An 18,887-nucleotide genomic window follows, 5' to 3' on the forward strand; every position below is an offset into this window, starting at 1 on the left:
TTCGTGGAGGAATTCCTTGGGGAATCTCATCTGCAGTTCCTGAAGGAATCCCTGCAAGAATTCCTGAAGAAACCCCAGGAGGAATCGTGGAAGCAATTGAGGAACCCCTGAAGGAATTCTAAAAAGGGTTCCTGGGGGAATCCTTGAAGGAACACCCCTGAACCGCATTACTCTCTCAACCCCCAGAAACTTTCTGGAACACCCTTAGCTCGCCCCTGCATACAGTCGAGTCTCTTACTAAACGAATTCCTATTAAACGGACTCCTATTAAACGAACTCCTACTAAGTAGACAGGGGTGAGCGTTATAGGAGACTAAGAGCTTATGGGATTTCGGCATTTTGGGGGTGTGGTCTATTATCTCGGGTGTGTTAAGAGTTAACGCAATACTTTCTTCGGCAAAGTTTTAGGGCTTGATAAGATCTACCATTTAGAACTTTGGTTCATATGATTAGTTGGCAATTTGGCCGCTAGAAGGACCAGCAACAATTTGATGCTAAATTGCACTACGGGAACCATATCAGGTTGTCAAGCAAACGTTACGATATGCGACAGCTCAAGACCCTGATAATTTGGAAGGATAGTGTCTTCGGGAAAGTTGTTGGGTACGCCAATAACTTACTGACGATGAGTTGCGAAGTTCGAAATTCCTCCACTGGGCGGCGCTAGTGAGCAAGTAAAATTTCAAAACCTCATATCTCAGAATCCCGATAACTTAGGAAGATGGTGTCTTCGGCAAAGTTGATCAGTGTGAAATGAACTTACATAAAAATAAACACTTGTTTCGCAATTCTGCCACTACGCGGCGCTAGTGAACATGCAAATTTTAGAAATCTCATAGCTCAGAATCCTGATTACTTAGAAAAAAGGTGTCTTCGGCAAAGTTGATCAGAATAACATAAACTTACATAAAAATAAACACTTGTTTCGCAATTCTGCCACTAGGCGGCGTTTACCGGTTTTTTTTTTGTCTTTTTTCGATATTTTTGGCTGTTTTTCGGCTTGGCAAAACTAGTGTCGCTCCCCCCGATAACCTAGGAAGTTGATGTCTTCGGAAAAGTTGATCAGAATGACAAGAACTTACATAAAAATCAACACTTGGTTCAAAATTCTGCCACTAGGAGGCGCTTGTGAACTTTCAAATTTTAGAAATCTCATAGCCCAGAATCCTGATAATTTAGGAAGTTGGTGTTTTCGGCAAAGTTGATCAGTATGACATAAACTTACATAAAAATAAACATTTGTTTCGCAATTCTGCCCCTAAACGGAGTTTACCGGGTTTTTTCGTCTTTTTTCGATTTTTTTGGCGGTTTTTCGGCTCAGCAAAACTAGTGTCGCTCCTCCCGATAACTTAGAAAGATGGTGTCTTTGGCAAAGTTGATCAGAATGACATAAACTTACATAAAAATAAACAATTGTTTCGCAATTCTGCCACTAGGCTGCGCTAGTGAACATGCAAATTTTAGAAATCTCATAGCTCAGAATCCTGATAACTTAGAAAGTTAGTGTCTTCGGCAAAGTTGATCAGTATAACATAAACTTACATAAAAATAAACACTTGTTTTGCAATTCTGCCACTAGGCGGCGTTTACCGGTTTTTTTTTGTCTTTTTTCGATATTTTTGGCTGTTTTTCGGCTTGGCAAAACTAGTGTCGCTCCCCCCTATAACTTAGAAAGTTGATGTCTTCGGAAAAGTTGATCAGAATGACAAGAACTTACTTAAAAATAAACACTTGGTTCAAAATTCTGCCACTAGGAGGCGCTAGTGAACTTTCAAATTTTAGAAATCTCGTAGCTCAGAATCCTGATAACTTAGAAAGTTGGTGTCTTCGGCAAAGTTGATCAGAATGACATAAACTCACATAAAAATAAACACTTGTTTCGCAATTCTGCCATTAGGCGGCGTTAGTGAACATACAAAGCCGAAAAACCGCCAAAAAAGTCTAAAAAAGACGAAAAAACCCGGTAAACGCCGCCTAGTGGCAGAATTGCGAAACAAATGTTTATTTTTATGTAAGTTTTTGTCATACTGATCAACTTTGCCGAAAACACCAACTTCCTAAGTTATAAAAATTCTGTGCTATGAGATTTCTAAAATTTGCAAGTTCACTAGCGCCTCCTAGTGGCAGAATTTTGAAACAAGTGTTTATTTTTCTGTAAGTTTATGTCATTCTGATCAACTTTGCCGAAGACACCAACTTTCTAAGTTATCAGGATTCTGAGCTATGATATTTCTAAAATTTGCATGTTCATTAGCGCCGCCTAGTGGCAGAACTGCGAAACAAGTGTTTATTTTTATGTCAGTTTATGTCATTCTGATCAACTTTGCCGAAGACACCATCTTCCTAAGTTATCGGGATTCTGAGATATGAGGTTTTGAAATTTTACTTGCTCACTAGCGCCGCCCAGTGGAGGAATTTCGAACTTCGCAACTCATCGTCAGTAAGTTATTGGCGTACCCAACAACTTTCCCGAAGACACTATCCTTCCAAATTATCAGGGTCTTGAGCTGTCGCATATCGTAACGTTTGCTTGACAACCTGATATGGTTCCCGTAGTGCAATTTAGCATCAAATTGTTGCTGGTCCTTCTAGCGGCCAAATTGCCAACTAATCATATGAACCAAAGTTCTAAATGGTAGATCTTATCAAGCCCTAAAACTTTGCCGAAGAAAGTATTGCGTTAACTCTTAACACACCCGAGATAATAGGCCACACCCCCAAAATGCTGAAATCCCATAAGCTCTTAGTCTCCTATTAAGCGGATTCCTATTGCGCCCCCCGACCAGTGATCTTATAAGAGTCTCGACTGTATATGAAATTGAAAACAAATCTGGCAGTCATGCTAACAGTTTAGGATGGATGGGAGACAAAACGTCGAATGCCAAAGCTGCCGTTCTACGCCCAGTTGTTCCATGTTATATGGGAATCCCTTATAACATGGGATGGGACAATGATGCATAAAATGGCAGAAAACGTCGAAAGGAAAAAAAACGTCGAACCACTTCTGAAACGCACCTTAGGCCTCCTGAAAACCCCTGCTAGAACACACCTGGGGTGCCTCTAAAATCCCTTGAAGCCGGTTTAGGGGCAAAACGTCAAGTGCCAAAAGATGACAAAACGTCGAAGGTACAAAACGTCCAAAGGACAAACCGACGAATAGTGAAAGAATAGGTTATTTTTAAATTAATAAAGATCTCACGTTTTATCCCTTTCGACGTTTCGACGTTTTGGCGACGTAGGGTTTGACGACCACAGGAATGTGTTTAGTGGGTCGAGGAGAGAGTAGTCCTGGCTTCTACTATTGTAGTAGAAGACGGCCTCAGCCCCACACTATCCTAACCTTCCTGTTAGGGTGTCTGCAGATTATCCCCCTATGGTTTAGAAGGAAAAAAAGAGGGTTCAGGAGCGTTCCATGAGTTTCATGAAGTTTCGGAAGTGTTAGACGAATTCAGGGGCATTCCAGGGTGTTCCAGCAGGTTTCAAAAGAGTTCCAGAGATTTTCAGGGTGTCCCAGGGGCATTCTAGGGGGTTTCAGGGGCGTTCCATGTGATTTCAAGGATGTTCCAGGGTGTTGCAACGGGTTAACCCTCAAAAGCCCTAGACGAACCACTTTTTTCAATCGGCTACTACTCAAAGACCATACAATCAAAAAATTTGAAACCAATTTTAAATTGAATGCGGTTAGTTGGTCTTTCAATATCTGGGTGTGGCATCCCCCCTGACCCCTCTCCCCTTTCTGGGTATTAAGAAATGCCTTGCCACGGGGGTATTTTTCGGCAATTTTATTGAATATCACACATATTATCATTCTGAAATTTGTAATGTAAAATGTATTTGGCCATAAAATGATCACTCTGTGCTATGGGCATGCCACCGCTACGGAACCAGTTCTGGACATTCAGGTTTCCGGACATAATCTCCGGAGGAATCTGCTACATACTGTATACTAAGATTCGCATTCATAATCCTTTTTTGCGGCTTCAAATATTAAATTTAGTAGTATGATGTCTTAGAAGAGTTTGTTCTATATACTTAATTCTTTATTTTAAAATTTACACCTAGATGATTAATCCACTTAAAAGTGCAATAGGAATTCACTTTTCTCAAAAATAAATATAGAGAATTGGTGTCTTCTACAAAGTTGCAGAAAAGGGTATTATTGGAAAGTTTCCGAACAAACTATTACCTTATTTGCTCAACTTTAAGAGTTATGTGTCATTGTTTGTGGACGACCCCTTGTAATAGGTTTTCGGATATAACTTTTTCTATGGATTTTTAAGATTTTTCGAGTGTTCTACAAAGTTGTTCTTTGTGATGAAATACACCTAATTCTGCTTTTTTCTTCGTACTGGATTAACGCTCCAAGCGGTACAGCGCCTGCATCTCAACTTCAAAAATTTCAAAAAGACTATGGAGTTTTGGTGAAATTCTCTTTATTTTTTTTATTTTTTAATGATTACTCCTTTAAAAATTCTTACTGTAAACTAAGAAAATTTTCTTAGTATTTATCCAGTAGTTCATGCCGGAGATCCACTTGAAATTTCTTCAGAAACTTTTTGGCATTAATTCAATAATTTCCTAAAGAATCCACCAGGAAGTTGGAATTCCTCAACCAATTCCTGCTGGTAATGCACCAGGAATTCTTGGTGGACTCCTAAGAGCAATTACTGAAGAAATCTTAGCTGATATTCCAGCAAGAATTCCTGAAAAAAATAGTAGAAATATCTGATGGAATCCTAGCAAGAATTTCAGGTGATGTTTCTAGGGAAATTCCTAAAGGTATCCTTGAAAAATCTCTGGAGAAATCACAAATGAAGTTCCTATAGGAACCCTTGGAGGAATTTCATGCAGCAAATGTAAAGGAAACTTTGGAGAAACCTTTGGGGCAATCTCAGCAAGAATTTCGAGTGAAATTTCTCAAAATACTTTTTCTTGGATTCCTCCAAAAGTTTCTCTTTGCATTTTTCTGAGCATTTCTCTAAGAATTCCTTCAGGACCTCATTTACGAAAAAAACTCTAGAATGCCCAGTCCACAGGAATTTCTACAAAAGTTCTTTTTGTGATTTTTACAGGTTTTTTTTTTCAAAACATTCCTCTACAAATTTCACTTCAAATTTCCCCAAAATGCCTGCTTGGTTAAAACCACGAATTCCTCAAGTTGTTCTTCTAGTAATACCTCTTGGAATTTATCAAAAAATTCTTCTGGGATTACCTCTAGACATTCTTGTTGGGGTTTATTTAATTATTATTGATTGGATTCATCCACCAACTACTATTGTAACTTCTCTTCTGTAACATCCTTCAGAGTTTCTCTTGCGCTTCTTCTAAGAAGGTATCTAGGGATTGTTTCAGGGATTCCTCTTCGTTTTCTTATTGGAAATCTCCTTCAGATTTCTTTGAGAAATTAAGTTGAAATTGATTCACATTTCTCGAGGAATTCGTGGTGGGAAACCTCATGGAAGTCTTGCTGGAATTCCTCAAGCCATTATTGACAGAAATTATTCAGCAATTCCTGGAGGATTCTTAAAAGCATTTACAGCAAAATATCATCTGGAAATGCTTGTGAAATCCCAGCAGAAATGCTTGGAGAAATCCTGGTAGGAGTTCCTGAAGGAATCACAGCAAGAATTCATAGAAATATTCCGGGAGGATTTGAATAAACTGTAGAATGTTTCTTAAAGGGACATTCCTTGCCGAGCGAAGAATCCCAGCAGAAACTTCTAGCACAATCTCATCAGGCATTCCTGGAGGAATTCTAAGAAGATTTCTCAAAAGATTTCTCCTGCAATTTTTTTAGGGATTCCTCTGAAGATCCCTCTGGAATTTCTCTTTGAAATTCTTCTCCAAGGATACCTCTAGGAATTGCTCTTGCAATACATCCAGTAAACAACAGGGATTCCAAAAATACCTTCTGGAATTTCTTAGGGAATTCTTGCTGCGATTTCCATGGAATATCTCCAATAAATATAAATATTGCTCTTTAAAGTACTGCAGGAATTACTGGAGGATTATCTGCAGATATTGCATTGGAATCCCAGAAAAAAAAATCAGGAGGGTACCTACCTGAAATATCTAGAAAAAAACCCAGTAGAAGTCCTGGAGCAATTCCAGCAGTAGTTCATAATATATTCGCAAGAGGATTCCCAGTAGGAATTACTTATTTCTGGAGAAATCCATGATAAATTGCAGCAGGAATTACTGGAGGAATCCCAGCAAGAAATTCCTATTGGTAATGCAAGAAGAATTGAGGAGTCCAGGCGCAAAGAGGTGTAAGTGACCATTTTGTTGATTTTGAGCTGAGCATATCAAAAAATTATCATAATTTTAAGCTTTTAGGAACTTTTTCAAGATTATTTTTACGATGAATTGCAATGAATCAGAGAAAATTGGGTCCATTTTGAAACCATATACATTTGCGTGGGAGGAAAAATTAATGGAAAACTTTATTTACTCAAATTTTGTTTACTCGAAAGTATATTTTTGTCACTTTCACCCATTTGCTGCTAACCTCCAGAGATTCCATGGAGAAATCCCTTCAAATGTCGCAATGAGAATTTCTGCAGGAATCCCAGGGGATATTCTTGTAGGATTTTTGAGAACAAAATCTGAATGTATCCCGGAGAAATTCCTGAAGGAACCCTTGAAGCTATTTCTTCAGCAATCCCCGCAGGAATCGCTTAGAGAAGCTCATCAGGTTTCTCTGAAGACATTCCTCTTGCAATTTTCCTAAGGAGTTTTAAACATATTTTATACATATTCCTTCTGTGCTACTAGTCGCCGCTTCAGATGCAATACGCTACAGCTACCTTCAAGGACTCCTCCAGAGATTTCTCCAAGGTATGCTATAGCAATTCTGTTTGCGATTCATTTATAGAACTCCAACTAGAGTTTCTCCAGGAATGTTTCCAGCATCACTTCTGGAGAAATCTCAGTAATAGTTCCTAAAGAAATTTCAAGTTGCTTCCCAGCTGGAAAATTTGTAAGAATATTTCCGAAATAATCGTCATGTAAATCCCCTAGGGAATCAAAACGAGATTATTTTTTTTTTTTGAAAGAATCTCAGTTGTAACCACTAGCGTGGCCAGATGTTCCTTTTTTACTCGTTCTTCAGGAACAAACAAGAGAATGCGAATCATGGAAAAGATGGAACTTACTCTCACTTCTATTCCTCTATTTCTCATGATTATAGAAGAGAATGAATGAGAAATAAGAAAAATAAGCCGGATCTAATGGGTGCCCAGGACCGAAAGTAGTAAGTAAGTAGTGACTGTAATTGGTTGAGGTATTCCAGCAATAATTTCTGCAAAAATCATGGGAATTTTCCCAAGTAGTAGTATAGTAATCTGCCCCATTCACAAGAAAGGCGACCATTTGGAATGTGAGAACTTCAGGGCGATCACTATTTTGAATGCTGCCTATAAAGTGCTATCCCAGATCATCTTTCGTCGACTGTCACCTAAAACAAATGAGTTCGTGGGAAGTTATCAAGCCGGTTTCATTGACGGCCGGTCGACAACGGACCAGATCTTCACCATACGGCAAATCCTCCAGAAATGCCGTGAATACCAGGTCCCAACGCATCACCTGTTTATCGACTTCAAAGCGGCATACGACAGTATCGACCGCGCAGAGCTATGGAGAATCATGGACGAAAACGGCTTTCCTGGGAAGCTGACTAGACTGATTAAAGCAACGATGGACGGTGTGCAAAACTGCGTAAGGGTTTCGGGTGAACTATCTAGTTCATACGAATCTCGCCGGGGACTGCGACAAGGTGATGGACTCTCATGCCTACTCTTCAACATCGCTCTGGAAGGTGTGATGCGACGAGCCGGGCTCAACAGCCGGGGAACGATTTTTACAAAATCCGGACAATTTGTGTGCTTTGCGGACGACATGGACATTATTGCAAGAACATTTGGAACGGTGGCAGAGCTGTACACCCGCCTGAAACGCGAAGCAGCAAAGGTCGGACTGGTGGTGAATGCCTCAAAAACAAAGTATATGCTGGTAGGCGGAACCGAAAACGACCGGATCCGTCTGGGTAGTAATGTTACGATAGACGGGGATACTTTCGAGGTGGTGGAGGAATTCGTCTACCTCGGATCCTTACTGACGGCTGACAACAACGTGAGCCGTGAAATTCGGAGGCGCATCATCAGCGGAAGTCGGGCCTACTACGGGCTCCAGAAGAAACTGCGGTCGAAAAAGATTCACCCACGCACCAAATGCACCATGTACAAAACGCTAATAAGACCGGTAATCCTCTACGGGCACGAGACATGGACCATGCTCGAGGAGGACCTGCAAGCACTCGGAGTTTTCGAGCGACGCGTGCTAAGGACGATCTTCGGCGGTGTGCAGGAGAACGGTGTGTGGCGGAGAAGAATGAACCACGAGCTTGCTGCACTTTACGGCGAATCCAGCATCCAGAAGGTGGCCAGAGCCGGAAGGATACGGTGGGCAGGGCATGTTGCAAGAATGCCGGACAACAACCCTGCAAAGCTGGTGTTTGCACCTGATCCGGTTGGCACAAGAAGGCGTGGAGCGCAGAGAGCACGATGGGCGGACCAGGTGGAGCGTGACTTGGCGAGCATCGGGCGCGACCGAGGATGGAGAGCGGTTGCCACGAACCGTGTATTGTGGCGTACTATTGTTGATTATGTCTTGTCTTGAATGTGATGTTGAACAAATAAATGTATGTATGTATGTTTCCCAAGTATACTTCAGGATGGCCTATTAGGCTTTCACCCCAAGTTGAGATGCAGTCGCTGTTCCACTTGGAGCGTTATTCCAGTACGAAGAAAAAAGCAGAAGGAGGTGTTTTGCATCACAAAGAACAACTTTGTTAAACACTCGAAAAATCCTAAAAATCCATAGAAAAAGTTATATCCGAAAACCGATTACAAGTGGTCGTCCACAAACAATGACATATAACTCTTAAAGTTGAGCAAATAAGGTAATAGTTTGTTCGGAAACTTTCCAATAATACCCTTTTCTGCAACTTTGTAGAAGACACCAATTCTCTATATTTATTTTTGAGAAAAGTGAATTCCTATTGCACTTTTAAGTGGATTAATCATCTAGGTGTAAATTTTAAAATAAAGAATTAAGTATATAGAACAAACTCTTCTAAGACATCATACTACTAAATTTAATATTTGAAGCCGCAAAAAAGGATTATGAATGCGAATCTTAGTATACAGTATGTAGCAGATTCCTCCGGAGATTATGTCCGGAAACCTGAACGTCCGGAACTGGTTTCGTAGCGGTGGCATGCCCATAGCACAGAGCGACCATTTTATGGCCAAATACATTTTACATTACAAATTTCAGAATAATAATATGTGTGATATTCAATAAAATTGCCGAAAAATACCCCCGTGGCAAGGCATTTCTTAATACCCAGAAAGGGGAGAGGGGTCAGGGGGGATGCCACACCCAGATATTGAAAGACCAACTAACCGCATTCAATTTAAAATAGGTTTCAATTTTTTTGATTGTATGGTCCTTGAGTAGTAGCCGATTGAAAAAAGTGGTTCGTCTAGGGCTTTTAAGGGTTAACGAGGTTTCATATGCGTTCCAGAGGGTTTGAAGGTATTTCACGGGCGTTCCGGGGGCTTTAGAGGTGTTCCAAGGACGTTCCATAGGTGTTCTAGAAGGTTTCCGGTCGTTCCATGGGGTTTCGGAGCCGTTGGTGTTCCAGCGAGTTTTAGGATCGTTCCAGAGATTCGCAACGGGTTTCAGGGGCGTTCCACAGGATATTGGGAGGTTTCAGGAGCGTTCCAAAAGCGTTCTAAGAAGTTTCAAGGGTGTTCCAGGGGGTTTTAGGGGATCCTCGGGGAGTTCCAGGTGTTTTCAAGGGGCGTGCCATGGAGTTTCAGGGACGTTCCAAGGTGTTCCAGCGGGTTTCAGTGGGTTTCAGGAGCATTGCAGGGGCTATCAAGAGAATTCAGGAGCGTTACAGAGGTTTTAATGACGTTTCAGAGATGTTCCAGGAAGTGTCAGGTGTGTTCCAGAGGGTTCCAGGAGAGGTCCATGATGTTTTAGGAACTTTCCAGCACCTTCAAGCGTTACTAAAACCCCATGGAACGTCCCTGAGCGGGTTTCAGGATCATTCCAAGGGGTTTCATGAGCACTCCAGGAGTGTTCCAGAGGGGTTTATCGTTCCAAGGGTTTTCAAGGCGTTCCAGAGAGTTTCAAGGGTGTTGCAGTTTGAGGGGTACCAGGAGTGTTCCAAAGGTTTTCAGGAGCGTTCCATGGGGTTTTAGATACGTTCTAGCGGGTCTTAGGAGCGTTCCAGTGGTTTTCATGGAGTTTTTAGGGCGTTCCAGGGAGGTATATCCCTGATATCATCTAAAATCCTGAAACGTGTTGAAAGTCCTCTGAAAACCCGTGAGACGTCTTTGAAAGCCCTCTAAACTCACCATGAATATCCTGAAACCCCCTCCTGTAACCTTCTGAAAATGCTAGAAACGCCTCTGAAACATCCCTGATCCCCCCTAGAAGCCTTAAGGAGCCCCCGGGACCCCCGAGAAACCCTTCTGAAACTCCATTGAAACTTGTAAATGGAAATCTGATAAATTTGTAACAGATAATTTAAAATGTAGTCTATCGGAACTGGTCAACACTAGGCCAGCTTAAGGATGCGTTCAACATCCTTAAGTACCAGACATCCGATGCAAATGTTCTATTTTCTAATAAATCAAATTTAAGAGAAATTAAATTCAATAGGAAGAAAAAGTAATGGATCTGGATCTAGACGTTCTCTAGGTATTTTTCTACTTCATGCACAGTGAAAAAAAAAAACACCGCTAACTGTTCAACAATTGTCGAATCACTCCAATCAAAGTTAGTTTGACAAAACGTCAAAATTTCAGTTTGATAGAGCATTTCATTTGTCAGATACACGTCTGGGAAGCTTCAGAACACGACTCCGGATAATTGAGTATCTGATGACTGTCGTAGTACATTTCTAATGTAGCACGTGTAAAGTGGAGCGAACCTGGTGTGATGGTTAAAGCACTTGATTATGAAGCTGAGCACCAGAGATCAAATCCCACTTCCGGTTGAAATCTCGTCATTAAGAAAAAGCTCATCTCAACATCGGTCTAATGGTTACCATTAATACTTGTTAATACACATTGACTTTATAAACAGGTCACTTTAGAACAGTGGCGTAGCCACGGGGGGTTTCAGGGTTAACCCCCCTCCCAGAGCCAAATTTTTTGGAACAAATTTTCAGTGTAAAACACTTTCAGACTAAGAAATTTTTGGGCTGCGCCGCTATTTGCGAAACTACGATTCAGATTTAATGTATTTGAGTCATACTTTCATTGTTGTTTACGAAATGTAAATGTTAAATAAAAAAAGTTATCATAGATCGTCAAAAATCCCTGGCTACGCCACTGATTTAGAAGCGTTAATGTGTGTACAATGGGCAAAAAATAAAAAATAAAAATAAAAAAGTTATTTTTTCTTTTTTTTTTGAAAGACTACACGTTTTTTATAATTCAAATTATTGTTTCTAAACACGAAATTTGTTAAAATGAAAGGGATAGGAAGTTTAAATTGAATTTCTATCACTTTCAGTGGCTTTAGGGTATTTCATTCCATTTTCCAAGTAGTTTTCTTGTATTCAATAAAAACATCAAACAAATATTAACTTCTCTTTCTTTTCACCTTGTCTCTTTTTCCTGTCACAGTATATGAAAACATTCCCAAAGAATCACGACCACCACCGACGCCACCCAGGAAATCATGACAAATGGACTTTTAAATGCTCCCATGCAGCAGCGCCCAGTACGATGGCGGCGGTCAAGAAAAAAATAGAATAGAAAGAAATGTCTCACCAATCGCGAAGGGGGACGGCCATTCGGTTGGCCGCTCCAAAATGGCGGATTGGACATTGCACCCATACACACACGCGCGTGCGCATACAGACAGACACGCATGCTTATGAAGCGGCAAAGTTTTAAGAAAGGGACAAGGGAGAGAGTCTAGTGCTGCCGATGAAAGTTGACATTGGTAGTGATGAATGATTTTTTGCTTTAAGTGTATGTTATATCTGTAAAAGTTTTGCATACATGAATATACCTAGGTATGGAAAAATACACCTCTCAATATATAAGGTATAAAGCTTCTGAAGGGAAAAAAGGAAATACGAGAGTTTGAAAGGTGTTACCTGAACACTCTAAAAATGCATAACATTGTTGATGAAACATGAGAGACCAGTTGCGTAAGAATAAAGAATGACGACAAGTGAGAGATTGTTTCGTTATGTTTAAGTTATTGATTGTTTTTCGCAAACTGGAAGTGAGACTGCGAGACTCACTCGCGACGAAGATACCGCTTCGCTCTTCCGGGAAGGGAAATTCTCCACCAATACACAAACCAAGAGGAACAAAAAGTTCGCTCCTCCGCTTGACACTCATATTATCTCTCCCTCTCGGAGAGGGAGAGAAACTCAATTGTGACACACGTTTGTCCGAAGGGAAACGATTACGCTACCCACAGTGCGGGAGCGTCGATAAAGCAGATTTATTATTAGTGTATCTAGTCTAACAAATTGAAATGGGGAAAACCAGCAAACTGAGCTCTCAAACCAGAAGAAAAACAACGTTCAAAAAGATTATTACGGATAAAGAGCGAATGAAACTCACGTACTATGTCAGAGAGAGAAAGAGAAAGAGAGAGCGAGTGAAGAAGTGCAAATGAAAGTGTGAAATTCGAAAGAGAGAAAGAGGGGGAGCTCAGCAAAATGAGTTACGGACACACACACTCTAATTGGAAAATAGACAAAAACTATTAAATACAAGCTACAATTGTGATTACTGCAATGGACAGCACAGTAGGCGTGGTGTTGACTTTTCCTTTCGTAACGGAAGAAAGCCAAACGCACGCCTACTGTGCGCGAAAAAACCTATAGAGGGAAGGAGAAATTACAGTAGAAGCGTTACGCGTTACGCGAATGAAAGTGCGAAGAAAAAAAAACTTCGTTTGTTTTGAGATCTTTTGTTACTCACGCATACTATTGGGCGGCGCTTGCTCGTTTGGCGTCCCGCGCTGACGTGGCGAGAGATTTATTTGTCGAAAAGTTAGGTTGTAAGGCTTTATAAGTTGTACCGCACCGCTCTTCGATCGTCTTCTTTTATGTTAAGGTTCATTTGATTTTTATTGAAACAACAACAACAACCACACACACAAACACATATACGCATGATGATGATTAACCTGGGCTTGTTAGGGGAATATCTGTAAATAAAAGAAAATCGGGTTAAGTACGGTTCCTTTGAATTCCACTAAGAATTTGCATCCTTTGACAGATACGTATTTCGACCTCAACTGTAAGGTCGTCTTCAGTGTCTTGTACTTGACTCGACTCAAGTCGAGTCAAGTACAAGACACTGAAGACGACCTTACAGTTGAGGTCGAAATACGTATCTGTCAAAGGATGCAAATTCTTAGTGGAATTCAAAGGAACCGTACTTAACCCGATTTTCTTTTATTTACATATACGCACTTATGCATGCAAAACTTTTGGTACTGGCACGGAGGGAAAAATTGTTTCCGGGAAAGAAGTAGTTTTACTACCAAGAAGTCTTAACTAAACAGAAGTTGTATGTTACAAATTACTTGATTACAAGCTGAAGCCGAAAGAATATATCGATTTACTTGCATCGTTTTTGATTGGTTTATTTTTATTTTGGTATCACATTATCCTTTTTTCCATAGTTTTATTTGGGTGCTCAAAGGGCGACAAACGACAGTTAGTTAAAATTCAAATTTTATAAGTAGAAACCAAGCGATTTAAAATTATAAATGTGCTGAATGTGTTACAGTAGTGATTTGCCCCCACCTTTAACAATTGCTAGCAGGTAACCGGGGCACCGTACGTACCCCTTTTCTCGTCAATCCATAGGAAGCGTTACATTTTGAATCAGGATAGTGAAGGCAAACTACTCATCATAGTGACAGCGTCACGCAATCAACGAACAGCGACCAGAACAATAGTTGCTATCGGTATATTTTTGTAACTAGCCAACAAAAGAAACCAAATTCACATAGGGTAACGGAACTCAATCCCCTGTTTCGGTCGAGGGGAAGGACACAATTTTTATTTAAAAAAAATGATAAGAACAGTTCAAATTCAATTTTTGAGTTTTTCAACTTAAAACAATGCATGTGTCATTCCTCTTGTCAGAAACAACTTTATTACTTTTAACAGTAGCAGTGACAATACAACGTTACGTTACGTTACGTTACGACACGTTACAACTTGTTTAAAAAACGACACGCCTACTAAAACCAATACTACAAGTATTGCGCTGAATCGATACCATTTCTTCCCGCTTTTCCACCTCAGTCCTTCCTTCAATCTTAGTTAGCTATGAAATTCAATGCAAATAATAAAAAAAAACAAACAAAAACATAAAACGCAGAACACCGATTGAAACCAATAAAGATGAAAAGTACTCGACCTCCACTAACTGATCTAAGGAGAGATTATTAGAGAAGAGATCACCTATTGTTATACCTACAACTGAAACGAAAAACAAAAACATAGAGAAAACCAAAACCCCTAGAAACTAGAAATTTCCGAAGCTGATTGTGATTTTCATCAGAAAAAAAAACCGTACCAACTTTTCCATCTTCACTTCAAATCCCAAAACGAAAATATTAACGTCAAATGGTCGCAAATTTTCCCATCTCCCGCAGTCTCAAGGGCATCTCTATTGGAAATTGCAGAAACAATAGAACAACCAGATAACAAATTGAACTATACCTATATTATCTTCTACCAAGCGCAGAGTATAAAGAAACAGATGAAAACAAAACAGATTAGTAGTTATTATATGAAACAGAATGAATAAACGTTATAACGAAATATACTTCGAGATGGTGGTGATGGATTTGACTGGGTTCTAGAACGTCCGAACAAAGTCCATTTGGCTATGTATGAACCATAGTTGCAAGATCAAGAAATGGTTGATGAAACTGCTTTTCTTCACATTTGCAATAGCACGGGAAAAATCCCGGTACCCAAAAGGCGCTGTCCATAAACTACGTAGACTTTTTTAGTCCACCTCAGACACCACACCCCCTTCCCCTCGTAGACTTTTGTCCATACAAATTTTTCGAAATTTGTATGAAACGTAGACTTTGGCCAGACACCTCCCTCCCCCCTTAGAGTCTACGAAGTTTATGGACCGGCCTAAACTGGCAAAATGAATCATGATTTCGCGAAGAATTGGTTATGGTTTGGGATGTTATGGAAATACATCATGAAAAAGGTCATGATATCATGACTGATTTTGTTGTGACGCAGCCTTTACGTTACATTTTAGATAATTGTTAGGAAAAAATGACAAATTATGCATTGGAATCTTGAAGCATGCACGCTGGAACTATAAACTTAGTCCATAAGAACATGAACAAAAGCAAGCCACATGATTTTGGTGTTTGTCATTTAAGATTCATATTTTGCTGGCAAAAAGTTATGAGCTGGGTCATGAAATCCTGAGCATGTATTCTGAAATCATGTACTTAATATAAAAACAAATTGAGGTTCATGATTGTGGAGATTACTCTTTATCTATATATATAAAAATGCAGTGGCATACGTGGGATCGCGCATAACTTGCGAACGGAAGGTCCGATTTTGATCGTCTTAGTTTTGTTCTGTTAGTTTTCACCCAAGGAAGGTTTATGAGGCAAAAAACGTGAAAAATTTAGAGTTTTTGAAAATCGATCTTCCATACACTTTATGACCGGGGACTGGGTCTTGAATAGAAACTTGAAACGTCAAAAAACGCAGTAGGCAAGACAAAGTTTGCCGGGTACAGCTAGTATTTAATATTTTATTAAAAAATCCACATAAATCATTAAATTTAGTTAAGTTTAGTTACCTACAAACCAAATTTGACCACTTAGGGGCCGGCCACGGGAGTTGTTCGGGTCAGCCTTCAGCAGCATCAGATCCAACGCAAGTTCAAGAGCCTCCGGGTATGTAAACGGTTTATAGGCCCACTGCTCGTCGACAATCGTTATGGCGACGGCAGTTCGATCGCTTCAGCTAACGTAGTGTACTGGACGGTCTCGGGCTCCATTTTTTTTCCTGAAAATATGTTAAAACCCTAACCTCAAAAAATGCTTATTTGCCGATAAAATCGCAAATCCGACAGGCTTCCATTATGTAACGTTTAGTGGCACTAAAACCCGTTGTTTTGATTCACGATTTTATTACTCGTAGTCATGTTTATAGGAGTTCGATTCGTGATTTCATGACTCAACGCTACTCCTAATGGACATCATTGTGCCCATTATACTACCATGAACAGGATGAAAAAACTGAAAGCAGCACAAGACCAATCAGTTTAATAGAGTTGAATAGAATATATTCAGGCGTTATTCAAAGTACAAGGGCTGCTGCCAATTGCAATGGCTCACGTAATGCCCTAGTGGGCAATAGAAGTAAAGTAAGATTCAGGTTGAATGGTTAAATCCCAGTTTCGTGTTCAAAATGAATCGCTCAAGAAAGTTCTTGACCGATTCGTGGCAGGAACTTTCTACAGTGACTGTCATTTGAATTGTCATTTCTTCGCAACTGCGTACTACGATCGAAGAAAAACGACTTCTTGAATGATTCAGGGAAGGAATTTCCCATGCATCAAGATAGGCCGAAAAATTTCTTCTGATCTGCAGACAGCCCTTAAGAATAAAAAAAATACCAGAAACTACTTGAGAGATTTTTACAAGAATTTTCCAAGATATTCCTTCAAGAATTTTCCACAGATTTCCTCACAAAAAAAAAAATACACAGATCACACGAAAAGTTATCCCACGGATTGCTCTGATGATCTCACCAAAGCTTCTTCTGGAAGATCTTTCAGAGATTTCTTCAAGAATTCCTTTGATGATTCTTTTTTGAATAATTCCTAATGGAATCTATAGTAGACTAATTTTTTGGAATAACTGGATCTTCTAGCAATTTTTAGATAAATTTCTTAAGGAGTACCTAAACCTAAACAGAATCTCTGGGATGATGAATTCGTAGAAGATTGTCGTAAAGAAATCTGCCTTTTCTAGGAATAACTTCAAGAATTCATGCAAATAGAATTCTTGAAGTTATTCCTAGAGAAGCTCTGGAACTATATCTGAATGAGTCATCAATGGAATCTCTGGAGAGTGACTGGAAGAATTCCCAATTAAGAAATGCGAAGAGAAATACCTGGTAACTTTGAAATACTTGAGGTAGTCTTTAGAACCATTCTTAGCCAAATTCAATTTCTGCAATCTACAACCTAGACTTTCCTGAGGTATTCTTTGCATTTATAGAAGATTCGCTTTAACAATTTCTGATGTAATCTCTCCAAATAATCCTAGAGTAGTCTCTGGAGGATTTCCTGGAACAATCTTTGAAGGAATTCCTGGCGAAAATTTTGGAAAACTCCTGAAAGAATATGAATATAAATTCTTGGAGGATTACAGAATTTCAAAAAAAAATGCCTGGAAAAATTTTTGAGAGAAAATTCTGATGAAAAAAAATTAGAGGAATTGAAGGAGGAATCTTTGCTGAAATTCCTAGAATATTATTTGATAAAACTCGTAAAGCAATTACTTAAATGAGCTCCTTGAGAATTTATGAAATTATTTCTGGAATAATCTTTGGAACAACCGGGCATCAATTTAATGAGCAATTTCTATTTTTTTGTTTGCATCTGTATTACCGAGATTTTTAGCCCTAGGCTAGTTCGTCTCGGGACCCACGCTTTACTTCCCTTTCGAAGGAAGAACTCACACTTTGTAAGTTTGTCGGGAGTGGGATACAGCCCCAGGTCCTCGGCGTGATTTTAACCATCACATCAGATCCGCTCCTCAGCAATTTCTATAATAATTCGTTTAAGAAATTCATCAGAAGTCTCTTCAGCAGTTTCATCAGGAATTGTTGCGCCATTTTCTTAAAAAAAAACTCATCACACAAATTGAAGTGACTTAGGCAATTCTTCAAGAGAAAACTTCTTCAATACATCTAAAAATTCTTGTTGAATTTCCGTAGATTTTTTTTTGAACTTTCTACCGGTCTTGATTTGACGATTTCTTTCCCTTCTATATTTTTTCTTGAAATTCATTTGTACATTTCTCCAGTAGACTCTTAAAGAAGTTCTTCGGCAATCTTTTTAAAATTTCCTCGATGCGTTTATTCAGAATTTTGTCAGGCAATTTCTTTAAGAATAAGTCAGACAATTTTTTCAAAATTTTTCCATTTTTTTAATGATTCAGCAATGGCATAGGCAATCTCTCGACTTTTGCAGATTGAATCCCAGAAACTGCTTGAAGTTTACTTCCGGCATTTTGCCATTTGCTCCGGCAATACCTCTAGTTTTTTTGAATATTCCAATATTTTTTTAGTATTTGTTCGACAATGTCTCTTCTCTATCTATTCTCAGATATTTTTTCTTTGAACCCTTTACAAATTTATCCAAGAATTCCTTGGATGAATTGTTAAGAAATACTTCTGCATTTTTTCTTAGAAATTCTGTCGAAAATTATTTTAAGAATAACACCGGCAATATATTGCGGAATTTTACGACCATTTCTTCAGGAATTCCTCAATAATTTTTTTTTTTTCAAAAAAAGTTAATTCAGCAGTTTACAGAAAAAAAAATCATGGATATCTTATTGATTTAGAAATGCCCCAGCAAATTCCCTCGGTAAGTGCTATGAAAATTGGCTTAGGACTTTCTTCACAATTTTCCATATGGATTCCCATGGAATTTTCTACAGGTATTCTTCCGGGAATTTTTGAAGATCCTCCTAAAATGTATTCTTTCAGAAATCATACGGCAATTCCTTGAGATTTATTTTTTCAGAAAATTTACCTAATT

General features: G+C 39.2%; 1 protein-coding gene across 5 annotated transcripts in view; it reads left to right on the forward strand.

Annotated features, from left to right (window-relative positions):
- Positions 1 to 12,906, forward strand: part of LOC109418403 (tyrosine-protein phosphatase corkscrew) — a 318,951-nt gene extending 306,045 nt beyond the window's left edge. For all 5 annotated transcript variants that reach the window (XM_062855670.1, XM_062855672.1, XM_062855671.1 and 2 more), the window contains one exon: positions 11,706 to 12,906. In XM_062855670.1, coding sequence (XP_062711654.1) covers positions 11,706 to 11,764 — 59 coding nt within the window. In that variant the 3' untranslated portion in view covers positions 11,765 to 12,906. The remainder of the gene's footprint in view (positions 1 to 11,705) is intronic.
- The last annotated feature ends 5,981 nt before the right edge of the window (positions 12,907 to 18,887 follow it).

Source organism: Aedes albopictus, chromosome 3 (assembly GCF_035046485.1).
Source record: "Aedes albopictus strain Foshan chromosome 3, AalbF5, whole genome shotgun sequence".
NCBI classification, from domain to species: domain Eukaryota; kingdom Metazoa; phylum Arthropoda; class Insecta; order Diptera; family Culicidae; genus Aedes; species Aedes albopictus.